A 14,487-nucleotide genomic window follows, 5' to 3' on the forward strand; every position below is an offset into this window, starting at 1 on the left:
TTTATTTTAAGTTATACCTGTCATTTTCTTATCCACCGAAAACGAAAGGGACGTGTAATCGACAGGCATAAAATTTTTGGAACACACGACAATTTTAGGCAAAAATCTAAAACAACGGCCAATAGTCCTATAGAATTAAGTTGACAGCACACGTCAAACGGGTTTGCATACCAGCGAGATACCTATTGGATTCGCCTGGGTTATTCGTTCATTTTAAAATTAACAGCCGTCAATCATCCGTCCCTTTCCTTTTCGGTGGATATGACATGTGTAACTTAAAATAAAATAAGATGGTTTGTACAGGAATCAGCACCATTCGGTGTATAATAAACATAAAACACCGGCTAGGGCCCTAAACATCAGAATAGGGTAGTTTGCCACTAGGCAAAACAGTTACTTTTTGCTAAACGTCAAAACACAAAATTATTATGGAATTTGTTTGAAAAACATCTTGTGACGTCATAGAAAAACGTGACAAAATGTCGCTCTTGTAGTAGAACACGCGTAGGTTGGTTCAACACTGATTTATTTTATATAAGCAGGTAGCTATACATCAGGTTATTTAATTCTACCCACCACCATAATAATATTACACTACATCTTTCCCTTTATAGAGAGAATAACAAAATATTAACAAGGATTTGATAAAACAAACTGTCAATAAATTAACGCAAGATTGTATGTATAAAATTAATAACAAAGTAACATTTGTTACAACAATCAGTTAAAGGGTACTTAACTAAACCTAAAGGTATACCTACCCATAAATTACACATACAATCATAAATACAGTAGGTACGTATATTGTAGGTACGTCTCCTACACTTGTTAACAATAACGTGTTTCTCACTTTTAGTAGCAAGTGTTATCTATAATATAAAAACAAAAGCAAGCAACTTAACATTATTCAATAGGTACATAATATAAAAGTTTGAAATTATTTCCCTACCTATATCATCTCTTTTCCGAAGAGTATATCTAGCCCTAAATTGGCAAGCATTCGAGTTCTAGATCTCGTCATGGGACCCTGTATTTGTGGGACCTGCGTAGTTCCAGCGTTAGAACTTCCATTATGATTGGCTTTATTGTCATTATCACTTTTACATACATTAGAAGTGAATGACGGTGTGGCTGCCTGGCCCGTGTGTGCCGAGGCCGCGGTGCCGCCGCCCGCGCGGCGAGCGATCAGCTGACGACGGCTCCGCCGGCAGCGGCGCCCTGCCGCGTCTTCGACTATAAACGAACGTGGTTCAGGCGCTCGTCCCACTACACTAACTGGTTTCCTACCTCCCGCATCAACTAATGTCGCCTTATCACCCGGTGTAAGACGCATGAGCGTTCTTGCGGATTTATCGTAATGTTTTTTATCCTTCTGTCGTCGAGCCATGAGATTTATATAATTTTTCTTTTTATCTACAGACTCTTCTAACAACTTGTGACTAATAGGTAACTTTGTGTTAATTCGCCTACCCATGAGTATTTGGCTCGGTGAATCGAGCTCGTTCCGCGGTGTAGCCCTAAAATTTAATAAACTTAAATAAAAATCTTGCCCCGAATCGACACATTTCTTTAGAAGATTTTTTACTGTCTGCACTGTCCTCTCACTTTTGCCATTAGATTGTGAATAGTAAGGCGAAGACGTCACATGACGTACTTCCCAATCAGCCATAAATGTCTTAAATTCATAAGAGCTATAAGCCGGTCCGTTATCAGTGATTAACTCGCTCGGAATACCGTGACGTGCAAATTGGTCCTTCATAAAATTAATTACGCTTCTACTATTTATGCTAGATAACTCGCCCACCTCCACAAAGTTTGAAAAGTAATCTACTAATATAATGTAGTATTTCCGGCCGTATTCAAAAATATCCGAACCTAACTTTTGCCATGGTAAGTGTGGCACTTCGTGCTGCCGCAGCGGCTCGCGGCGAGCCGCGGGCGCGTGTAGCGCACACGCCGCGCACCCGCGCACGGCGCGCTCCACGTCCGCGGTCATGCCCGGCCAGAACATTACTTCGCGAGCACGTCTTTTACACCTGTCGATGCCGAGGTGCCCTTCATGTACCCTTACTAACATTTCCTTACGTAAAGTGCGGGGAATAAATAAGCAGTCCCCTTTTAATATCATGCCATCTACATATTGCAGCAGCTCGATGTACGGCCAAAAAACCCTAACTTTTTCATCAACGTTACGCCTGTGTTTGGGCCAACCTGTCGTTATATATTTTATAAGCAAAAGGCAATCGTTGTCGATTGCTGTTTCTCTTTTTATCATGGCCAATTTCTTGTCACTGAACTGTACATGTCTAATCATAAAACATGTTTGTATTTCTACGTCCTCGCTTACACGATCATGCATCAACTCATTCAACGGCGCTCGAGACAGGGTATCTGCAATATACATATATTTTCCGGGGTTATAGACAACCTTAATGTCAAAACCCTGCATTCTCATCATCATACGTTGAAGTCGGGCAGGTACTGATGCCAATGGTTTTTTAAATAAAGCTTCTAACGGCTTGTGGTCAGTATGCACGGTGACGTCAGACCTGCCATATACGTATTGCTTAAAACGCTCCACCGCAAACACAATCGCCAACATCTCTTTCTCTATTTGTGCATACCTTGTCTGCGTGTCGGTGAGCGTGAGCGACGCGAACTCCACTGGGCGGCCATCCTGCAACAGCACGGCGCCCAGCGCGTGCGCGCTCGCGTCCACCGACACCAGCACCGGGGTGTCCGGTGAGTACAGCGTGAGGACGGGCGCTGATGATATCTTCATTTTTAAGTTATCAACAGCTTTGGAATGGTGACTGGCCCAAACCCATTCTGAATCTTTTTTTAATAAAGATCTCAGAATATTTACACATTCAGAATAGTTTTGTATAAACTTCGACAGGTAATTTACCATGCCCAGAAACCTTTCCAAACTTTTTCTATCGGTAGGATAAGGCATATGCATAATGGCCTTCACTTTTGTATCATCAGGTCTCATTCCGTTTTCATTAAATCTATGACCTAAATATGTTATCTCACGCACGCCAAACTTACATTTGTCTCGGTTAAATTTAATACCTATCTCTTTTGCTCGCTGTAACAGGCATTCCAGCCTGTAATCGTGTTCCTCTTTAGTTCGACCCCATACTATGACGTCATCAATAAAGGATTCAGTGCCGTCCAAGTCCTCCAAGTATTGCCTTAATTTCGCATGGAAAACTTCAGGCGCGCAGTTAATACCATAAGGTAAGCGTAGAAATTGATACCGGCCGAACGGTGTACTGAACGTACACAGGTCTGCGCTGACGTCATCAATTTGCACCATCCAAAATCCGCAACGCGCGTCTAACACGCTAAAAAAACGAGCCCCACGCAGTTTAACCGCCAGTTCTGTCACTGTAGGAAGTGTGTACTGAGCACGCCGCACTGCCCGGTTCAATGGTCGAGGATCTAAACAAACACGAATGCTGCCGTCCTTTTTAGCCACTAAAACAATCGCATTGACCCAGTCGGTTGGATGTGAAACTTTTCTTATAACACCTAATTTTTCCATTCTTTGCAACTCTTTTAGCAACTTATCCTTCAATCCTATTGGTATTTTCCTAGTCGCGCAAACCACAGGTTGCACATCTTTATTTATTACAATGGTATATTTTCCCGGTAATTTTCCTAACCCTTGAAATAGTTCCGAATATTTTTCAATATCTATAGCATTCACTTTCTGTATCAAGCTTAATGCTACACAACCCTCTAATCCAAGCACATTTTGACAATCAAAATCGGCAACAACAAACGGCAGTTCGTATGTTTTATTGTTATACTTAAACGAAATTTTATTTAAGCCGAGAATAGGTAATCGGTTTCCCGTAAATGACAAAACACTTTTTGCAAACGGTTGAAGGTCATCCAGCAATAAACCCAATCTAACATATTCGTTTTTCGAAATTACATTCAACATAGAACCTGTATCAATTTTTAACAATAATTGCTTACCGTTACATTCCATACTTTCCATCCATTCCTTAGAAAAGTTAGACGAATCGTTATCATCCTTAATAGTGTCCACAAAAAATAGCTCTTCATTCGAATCACTGGCCGCACCTTGCACATTTAGATTGTACACTTTTTCGCGTAACACTTTCTTTTGCTTACACACACGCGCAAAATGACCTTTCTTATCGCACACAAAGCATAGCGCATCACGGGCTGGACATCTCTCGTCGTCGATGCAGCGCATGCCGCCGCACGACGTGCAGGGTGGGCAGGGCCGGCGCGCGCCCCCGGACGCGAGCGCAGGCCGCGCGCCGCCACCGCCGCCACGTCGGCCGCCTCGCCAGCCGCCCGGGCCTCCGCGCGCAACCCAGCCGCCGCGCGCTCCGCTTCGGCCTGCCTGCCCCCATACTGCATCGACCTTCAATTCTCCTGTTGCTCCTTCGATACAACGACTTTCTTCTTTGGATATTTCTGCCGCCTGACAGATTTGTACCGCTTTTGCCAACGTTAAACTGTCGGTACGAAGTAACCGATCCCTAACGGTGTTATCGAGTATTCCGCATACTATTCTGTCCCGAATCAAACCTTCGGTTAAAACGCTGAACTCGCATGTTTGACTAAGTAATTTTAAGTCAGTCACATACTTGTCAATATTTTCACTTGGTTCTTGATTACGTGTAAAAAATCGAAACCTCGACACGGTAACGTTGGGTTTAGTTCCGAAATGCAAGTCGAACTTTTTTAACACGCAATTTATGTCGTCTTCCGATTCTCCTTCGCCGAAAGTGAAAGTCGTATACACCTCGTAACCCGCCGATCCTATGAGGTTGACCAATAAGCTAGACTGAACTTCTTTAGATTCACCGCTCACTCCAGAAGCTTTAAGAAATACATTAAATAATTTCCGCCATTGCCGCCATGCCTCGGCCCGCGCTGCCGGGCCGCCTTCGAGCACTAGCTCCGCTGGAGGACGCGCGTGTTCCATTTTCCACACGATTACGACGCGAACAAAACACAAATAAACTTTTTCGCACGAAATTATAATGCACTTTCACCGAAATGTATTTATAATCACGACCGCTGCCACCATGTAGTAGAACACGCGTAGGTTGGTTCAACACTGATTTATTTTATATAAGCAGGTAGCTATACATCAGGTTATTTAATTCTACCCACCACCATAATAATATTACACTACAGCTCTTATTGTTTTTTTTTAGTTAAATATAAAAAAAGTTTTTTGTCGGGGAAAAGGATTTTTGTATTGTAATATTTTGTATAGATAAAGAAGTAGAGAGTAGCATATTCCTTAGTTACGAAGCGCTCGATTTTGAAGACTCTTCTCTCCCAGAAGTGGTAACGGGAGCGGTCCCGGGTCGCAAAATTGCAGCTAGTACGCAGTTTTGGATTGGTAGCCGAAACTGCATCAAAACTGTATCGAAATTGCTTCGAAACTGCAACTAAACTGCAATAGAACTATTCTGTTGAAGCAATTTGGCAACTCGCTTTTTGAATGTACCATTATCATAATCCTCACATATTAGTATTTACAGAGTCGACACATACATACATACATAAACTCACGCCCGTAATCCCTAATGGGGTGGGCTGAGCCACAAGTAACAGAGTGAGAGTGTTTACAGAGTCGAGTCGAGTACTAAACTAGTACTACGATTGAACTATTGGTAGAGCTTCTGCGTGACTACACTTAATTAATTACAATTGACCTGTTTCTCTCCGAACTAGAAATCAATGGTCAATGACATACCATTGACTGGAGTAATCTGTTATAATGTCGCCTTATACAAAAAACATATTAATTGACCCGAAGTTGGTAATCTCATTTGGAATAGAAAATAGAATTGGAATTAGGGCATAGAACAAAGAATAATATACACATTTTGTCACGTTTTTTCTATGAGTCACAAGTTGCTTTTTCAAACAAATTCCATAATAATTTCGTGTTTTGACGCTTAGTAAAAAGTAACTGTTTTGCCTAGTGGTAAACTACCCTATTCTGATGTTTAGAGCCCTATATAGGTGTTTTATGTTTTGTAGGTAGGTGCAAACTTAATGGTATAGAACGGTAACTCTCCGGGCTTTTGGCGGGAACGTGAACGACATAGTTGCTTTCTTCATTGAATAATCTAACTTATTAATACCAAGTGGTCTTTTGTGGTTTATGATCGCATTCAAGTTAGTCGGAAAACATTCGCGATAGTGTTATTATATCGGAATATTCAATAAACTATTTTCGTTTCATGCCAAGAAGCCAATTCATAACTCGAGAAAGTTTATGCGGACTTTTGAGTTAAAGTTCGACTGGGGTTCGGAGTAGGAGTCTGCTCCGAGGGTGGGGACTTAGGTTTCATCTTTTGATTCACCTTTCATCATTTCATTAATCACCATAATGAAAAAAATGTACAAAAGACTACATATAGTACCCTATGTCTTGACCTTCGGGGAAAACCAAAACAAAAAAAAAGGTAACTCTCTGCCCCGCCCCAATTTCTATCGTGGACCCCACCCCTCTGGGTCTTACTTTAGTCTTAAATGGCAGTTAGAATTAGACTTTGTGTGGAGTGTCCCGGGTGTGACCAGAGCCTGTACAGAGTTAGTGACATCGTAACGAAAACTTAGAGGGATGATTCAGGCCATGATTCTGAGTTCATATCAAGTGGAATTTTTCGTCGACGCTTCAGATTTTAGTGCAACAATGAACATCGAACGATTTATAGTTTAAGGACAAGTTTATAATCCTTTATTCATAAAAATAGTGAATTAAGGTAGCACAGGAACCTATAAAATACTTTATATATATCTATATTTTCAATTCAATCCAATTTATATTCGAATTGCCAAATTAGCAAATTTAAATTACTTAACACTTTGAAGTGAAAAGAAAATTGGATTTTCGGTAAAAAATATTATAGAAAAAATTACAGTAACTTCTTTTTCCGATATTGTAATCCTCTAGGCCGTGGTTCCCAAAGTTGTCTGGGCCCATCTAGTACAAGTTTACACATTCGTGATCCACAAAAACCGTTACCAATATTAAAATAAATGACTTTGCAAATAACAAAAAAGTTTGTTACCGGGTGTTGGCTCAGTTGGTGTATCGTTCTAACAGATAGAACCCTCAGCGGCTTCTAGTGAAAACCACATAAAAGCCGTTTTGAATATTCACATTCAGATGTTTTAATAACAAAATCGAGACTTTGTTATTAATGGACAAGCTAGTTTTGATTAAGTTTTATCCGGAATCAAATCAATTGAAATAAATGGAGAGTTTGTTGCAGAAAATCACACCTAGGGGGGTTGAAAAGGTCAAATCGAAGCAATTCATCTAAAAAACCACTTGCTCAATGCAGACAAATGTCAAATTGTAATATTGCTTTTTTAGATGAATTGCTTTGATGTAGCGTTTTTCAACTCCCTGAGGGTGACTTTTTCAAAAACGCACATGCTTGGTTTTGACAGTTCACTATAAGGTGACGATATTCGCTCGCGCTGACCCATAGTTTGGAAAACCCTGCTTTAGGCAATTTAAGGTTCCATATTTCATTTACGCTATACTGATCTACTACACTGAGATATCTCACAGTGTTTTATAAGAACTATAAAACGTACAGCGTACACGTACGTTAAGGTAAGCAAATTCTTAGGATAGATTGGCATCCGACCACTATTCGGAAGAATTTCAGAGAAGAAAATATTTCTTCAATTTCAATGCGCGGAAAGAATTATATCTGTCAAAGTACGTGAGCTAGTGTTGTGACGTTCATTAGCACAGTATTGTATAGTCTAGTAGGCTCTGCATGGTAACCATGGTAAAAGGCGCGAATCATATCGAGGCCTTCGACCAATAGCCGTTTCACGCCCATCTACGTAGATAGCATTCGTATCGTTTATATGGGTGACGCGCTCAATTTCGCGCCGCGCGCGGCACGGTTGTCATGCAAACCCGACTGATTAGGTCGATCGATTCTTTTCTGTCTAACAGTAGGTAAGTACTAGCTATGTACGCACTGTAACGCGCTCCGTGATACGACGTTCTTCTTTTTATCGTGTGGGTTGTGAAGTGGAATACCAAACCTCATCAAGTGTCAGGGTTATTTACTGAGCCGCCAAAGGCCCCTGATATGGTTCATGTAACGACTACATACTGACTTTAGTAAGTAGTAACCGAGACCAACGGCGTAACGTGCCTTCCGAAGCGGAGCATCTTGCTTTCGGACAATCAGGTGATCAGCCTGTAATGTCCTAACCAAACTAGGGATCACAAAGTGATTTTTGTGATATGTCCCCACCGGGATTCGAAACCGGGGCCTCTGGATCGTGAGCCCAATGTTCAACCACTCCACGGAGACCGTTGATACCTGGTATTTTAGTTGAGTTTGCTTTCTCTTTTATACCATTATTAAAACCCTTGTATATAAGAATCATCCCCGACAGCATATTAGATTGACACATACGTCATCCGACATGACGGAATGGGGTCGTCAGAAGCACCTGTCTCTCAAATGGGGTACATTTTATGTCGTTCTTTGACTTACAGCTTCACGTGTCAGGTGGATAAAAAGTGCTTTGTAACTAAATACGTCTTCAATGTAGACTTATTGTCTATTCAGAATTCAGGCTACATTTAATAGATTTGCTACTACCGTAGATTGAACATCAGCGCTCAAAAAGTGGGACGCAAAAGTTACTGTTAATTATAGAGTTGGTCGTATCGTTGGTCCCGGTTACTACTTACTGATGTAAGTAGTCGATACATGAGCCATGTCAGGGCCTATGGCGGTTCAACAGTAACCCTGACACCAGGGTTGATGAGATTGGTACTCCACCTCAAATGAGGACCAACATGATAGAAGAAGAAGAATCATCGCATTCTACAGACGAATGCTAATTTCCGTGTTCATCAATTATTATATTTATCATGTTCATCAATTATTATACCTATCAGAATTTGAATTTGGAACTAAGTTTTTTATTGTGTTACCAACAGAACAATAAAAACTTACGTTTAAATACAAATTCTGATACTTACACGCTAAATCTAATAATTGATGATATATGATAAGGTTAAGCGGTTATTATCATAATTAATAAAATACGTCATAATAACGGGTTCTTATCGCGTTTAAAATAGGGATATGAGACTCCCGATATTTCGACACTATTGTAAGTGCCATTATCACGGGATGACTGATTCCTATTTTAAACGCGGTAAGAACCCGTTATTATGTGTTTTAATTATGATAATAACCGCTTATCCTTAAACAATGTATAAACAAGTTTGCAGGGACATTAAGAAAATAGACTATAGAAAATATGGTATGGACGTAGTAACAGGAAATAAGTATTCCTAGAATATATTTGAATTTGAACTATTTCTACCTATAATATAACTAAAGAGAAACGTCCAACTCATATAATATTATTTAATCAACAAATACTCGTAGCAAAACCTCACAGAAATGCAAATGTACCCTTTCATCTGGTAACTAGTTGGACCAGATGTGCATTGGAATTAGTCGTATAAGGTTTATTACAGACTTACTGCGCTTGGACTGTAATTTAGCTGCAAAATTACAGCTAATATGCAGTTTTCGTAAGGTTTGTACAACCGCACTGCAACTGTAACCCAACTGTAATATACTAACTAGTTACTAAATAAAGTAATAAATACGTTTGCATGTCTGTGATATTTTGCTTTTTGTCCATTTACTGGGGTGTTAAAAAGATCACATCAAAGCAATATTGCTATTCGACGTTCATTGTGTGGATCGCCCACTTAGTTTTATACGCGCATATTATGTCAAATTGCAATATAGCTTTTTTAGATGAATTGCTTCATTGTGGCCTTTTAACACCCCTGACATCATGTGAGTCAAACTTCTCTCTATAGTTGTACTGCGAAAGTGTAAATTCACTTTAATGGCTATTTTAGAAGTCATAAAAGTATTTTTTTAGAACTACTTAACTATATCCATCATCATATCCATCTTTGGAATTCGTATCAACAGTGGCTGCAAGTTGTCTTTGATTACTTGTGGCTCTGCCCACCCCATTAGGGATTACGGGCGTGAGTTTATGTATGTATGTATGTATGTACTTAACTATGATTTTTTTAAGAGTCTAGAGCCAAGGGTTTTCTTGCAGTTACTTTTCCTCAATTTTAAAGGTTGAACCTGCAGGAGTTTTTGCAGGTGAGACTTTCGACTTAAAAATATATTTGTATTAAGAATGACGATTCAAAGTGTAACTATGTTATCTACTGAGCAAAGACATTTTAGAGTCTGAATTTATGCCGTAACGCCAACTGCAGAAACAGCTGCATTTTAAGCTTACAGTTTTGAAGCTAGCTTGCCGTAGTATTAATCTTTTTGAAATACTTCTTGACCTTCAAAAACTGCTCCGCATCAGGGAGACACCCTACATCCTGGCAAAATTATTTTTGTCTTCACGAGACCTATTTAAATCTTTCGTTTTTCCAGAAAATGTCTCGGGATTAAAAATTATGTGTAGGGGTGTGATCTCGTCATGTCGAGTATGGAAATTGATCTCGATCTTCGAAAACTGCTCCGCATCAGGGAGACACCCTACAGTCTGACGAACCTATCGTACGTGGAAGTTTTTTGTTTCAACGAGATATATTTGAGTCTTGGTCAAATTCAGTCGCCGGCGAAAAAAAAATGGCGGAAAAACAAGATGGCCGCCATACAAAGAGGTAGGTGGGGCAGTTTCGAACAAACACAGGACACGCGAGCTGCTTTAGGAGCGAGCGAATCTTTATTATATGATTGCTTTCCACCAAGTTTTAATACAATTAGTCTGTTCTCGTCCTTATTCGCATTATAGCTGTCCACCGGACGGCACTTTCCGTTCCCAAATGAAATACGGACGGCAACGAAAGTTACTGAAAATGTGGAACTTTGCCGCATTGTTAGTGGTTGCTTTTGTTGAAGGATGTACATGGATAATAGTGGAATAACATAGACTGTTTAATAAAACTTTTAGAAACATTACATATTTGATCACGCTTTTTTCCGCTGGCAGAGACCACGGAATTCCACTTACTACGATCCCGACACACCACTTTCGCGGTTTAGTGAATGTTTTAAATGTATTGTATGTGTGTGTTAATGACATCGTAACGAAAAATTTGAGAGCGGAATGAGCCCATAATTCAGAGTTGATATCAAGTGGAATTTTCCGTTGTAAATAATTAAAAAAAACGCAAACAATTACATGAATTTTCCAAGAGGAAATTCCACTTGATGTCAACTCAGAGTCATAGTCTGAATCATCTTCCTCGGTATTCGTTACGATGTTACTATTCTACTTCGTTAGTTACTTTACTTAGCAATACTATTCATTTTATAAAGCAAAATCGTAGTTGCCTTGCATTTAAAGTTTGTCTTCGGATATCCTACTCATTTTATTTTTAATCTTAAGGAAAGAAAGAAAATGAGGGACAATCCAGGCTACGTACCCCAAAAAAAAATTCGTGGGGCTGTAGAGATTTTCCTTTGTTTAACCTTCCAATTCATTACGAAAACCCATATTAGTTCACACACATTTATATTGACATCCAACATTTTGTTAAACACTTTTATTTTTTACGATTATCTACCAATTACCAGTATTTATTCAATACAACTAATATAAAATATCTTTCTGTAGTTCAACCGTGACCAATATCCTTTTCGCGCCCGATCGTCAACTGTCATCTTTTCTTGTTTTCTTCTTAAAAATGTCCGCCATTATGTTTCTTTTTAAAGGACAGGACCATAGAGTTTCGGCCAAAGGAGTATTTACTTCGTTCGGCGACAACACAATATATAATCTATATGTTTGAATAATTATGTACCCTAAACAATGAGAATCTATATTTTTTTTTTACGGAACGTTGTCGAGAAAGTTCCTCATTAACTTTACAAAACTAAATTCAATAATAAAAAGAGCAAGGTCCGTTTCGTTGATTTATATTAAGTACCTACTTGATTTTAATCAATTTCCAGGAATCAAACGGAAAATGAAAACATTTTATATCCTTAAATTATTTTCACATTATGTACTTATCAGGAAGATTTTAACGTTATTCTCAGAATTACGGGTTCTACCAAAACATCGAGTTTGACATTTATTGAAAGTTAAATAAATGATATTGCTTCTATGCTGTTCTGGGAGCAAATGAAAAACATAGAATTATATTGTTTTCCCGGGCATGTCGTAAAAACCGACAGAGGGATTGTGTCTTCTAACAATAAGATGGACTAATGTTATGGGCGATAGGCTGATCCCTTATCACCATAAGGTTTATCATAACCAGCTTCCGACATCGTATCAACAGTGGCTGCAAGTTGTCTTTGATTACTTGTGGCTCTGCCCACCCCATTAGGGATTGCGGGCGTGAGTTTATGTATGTATGTAAATAAATTATTTATTTATAAAATATTATAAACGTAAACGATTCTTATTGAATCTCCAGATCATAGATTTGCTACTACCGTAGATTAAAAATCAGCGCTCAAAAAGTCGGACGCTAAGTTACTGTTAATATAGCGACATTGACAGTACTTTACCTCAGTGCGCAATGAGACGCCGTACTGGCAACACGGGGAAGTCCGTGGTAAAAACTTGCAAAAATAGAAGCTCAAAGCGAAAAAAGAAGGATGGAACATCATATTTATAATAAGTAATGACATTGTGCATGTTATTTTAATTTTCGCAGTAAACCCCACCAAAATGATAATTTTAGTTTATAATGCACTAAAACAAGTACTCCATGTCAATCCAAATCGCAGTATAACCCGACCGCGTTACGAAACACCACACGCAATATACGTAATATGACGATGCGTACTTTCTTAATTAGACACTATTTAGCTAAACAAGCGCCAAGTTTTCGCCGCATTTTTGTATCAAGCGCTGTATCTACGGTAGTAGTCAATCAATGGTCCAGCCGGGTCTGCATGACAACCGCACCGCGCGCGGCGCGAATTGTATCGAACGCTTGTACCAATAAACGATATGAATGCTATGTAGATGGAAGTCAAACGACTTTTGGTCGAAGCGCTCAATATAATCGTTTCTTAGGCCGCGTTCAGGGACACGCAACGCGTCACGTGGCGCATGACAAGGCGCGGTGCGCGGGGTGTCAAGCGGTTTCTCCTTTCATAGAGACGCGGCGTGATAAGCAGCACGTCAAGTTCAATTTTTATACTGAGTGGTAAATATAAGTTATGCTAATTCTATTTTGCTAGCAAATCTTTTCTTTGAATATTACTCTTATATTTTAAAGGTATGTATTATAATTAGACTAAGGTAACGAGTGCATGCTTGCCAACAAACTGCTTCTGCAGTTTGGCGGGGCTATTGTTATGTAAATATTATAATACCCCTTTGTGAATAAATAAATAAAAATAAGCGGCGCGTCAAACGACGCGTCAAGTGGCGCGCGCAATTCAGTGACAGTGTTTTCCGCGCGTCACCCACCGCGTCGCCCGCCGCGTCACCTGCCGCATGGCCCGTCGCATCACCTATACCATGTCGCCCGCTACATCACCCGTCGCGTTGGCTCAGTGAACGCTCAGAACATTGTCACACGTTTGTTTTTCCGGCAGCCCGCGTCCTTAAACGCGACCTTATTATCACGAAGGCTCGTATTACTCTACGGTTACTGTCAATACAGATAACTTGTTAACGCCGCGCTGTAACTTGGCGTAAGAAACGCAAATGATTCAGTCTGCAATGGTTTTACCGCTCTAAGGACAATGCTTGTATCCCCAAAGGCGTACTCAGATATGTATTAATAATGCATTTTTGGAAGAATGTGAGGCGAGGACCAATCCTCGCCACAAAAATAATTGTGGGCGTACGCGTATGAAGTGATTGATGAATCTTGAAGGAAGCAAGTATGTCAGGATCAACTGGAACTCTATATGCTTGCCCCAGTGGTTTAATTTACATATGTGTGTATGTAAAAACACAGAAAAAGGAGACACTAGAAAGTAACTAAGTTTATACCTATTAGAAGCTTTTACTAGCCGGTTTAATAATAAGTATAATATAACTGCTCAGACATGTTCCGGTTAGGCTTTATCTCCAAATTTTGCATAAAATACGTTAATAAATAAGACCCCAAAATTATATAAATAAAAATATTAGTTTTTTTGTTAAACTAAAACCCGACAAGTCGATTTAGTTTAGTTTTTCGTAGTCAGGTTTTAGGTATTAAATTTATATTTTAATTTTATTATAAGGTATTACTTACTTTGTACAACATGGACAGTTACAGAGGCAGCCTTAGCGTTGGCAGGCACGCAGGTGTAGTTGCCCGCGTGGCGGGGCTCTGCCTTCCCGATCACCAGCTCGCTCGTCTGCCGCCCGTTGTGAACGCTCACTCCGTCTAAGGGAGAAAATAAACGAATTCCTTTTAATATTTTTAATCTTTTTCCTGCCCTTATCCCACTCTAAAAATAGATGTTG

General features: G+C 39.7%; 1 protein-coding gene across 1 annotated transcript in view; it reads right to left on the reverse strand.

The window, feature by feature from the left end:
• LOC126377558 (uncharacterized) overlaps positions 1–14,487 on the reverse strand; it is a 111,155-nt gene that overhangs the window by 1,037 nt on the left and 95,631 nt on the right. Inside the window, exon 7 of the mRNA XM_050025355.1 lies at positions 14,273–14,407. Coding sequence (XP_049881312.1) covers positions 14,273–14,407 — 135 coding nt within the window. The remainder of the gene's footprint in view (positions 1–14,272; positions 14,408–14,487) is intronic.

Source organism: Pectinophora gossypiella, chromosome 23, assembly GCF_024362695.1.
Source record: "Pectinophora gossypiella chromosome 23, ilPecGoss1.1, whole genome shotgun sequence".
Classification (NCBI taxonomy): Eukaryota; Metazoa; Arthropoda; class Insecta; order Lepidoptera; family Gelechiidae; genus Pectinophora; species Pectinophora gossypiella.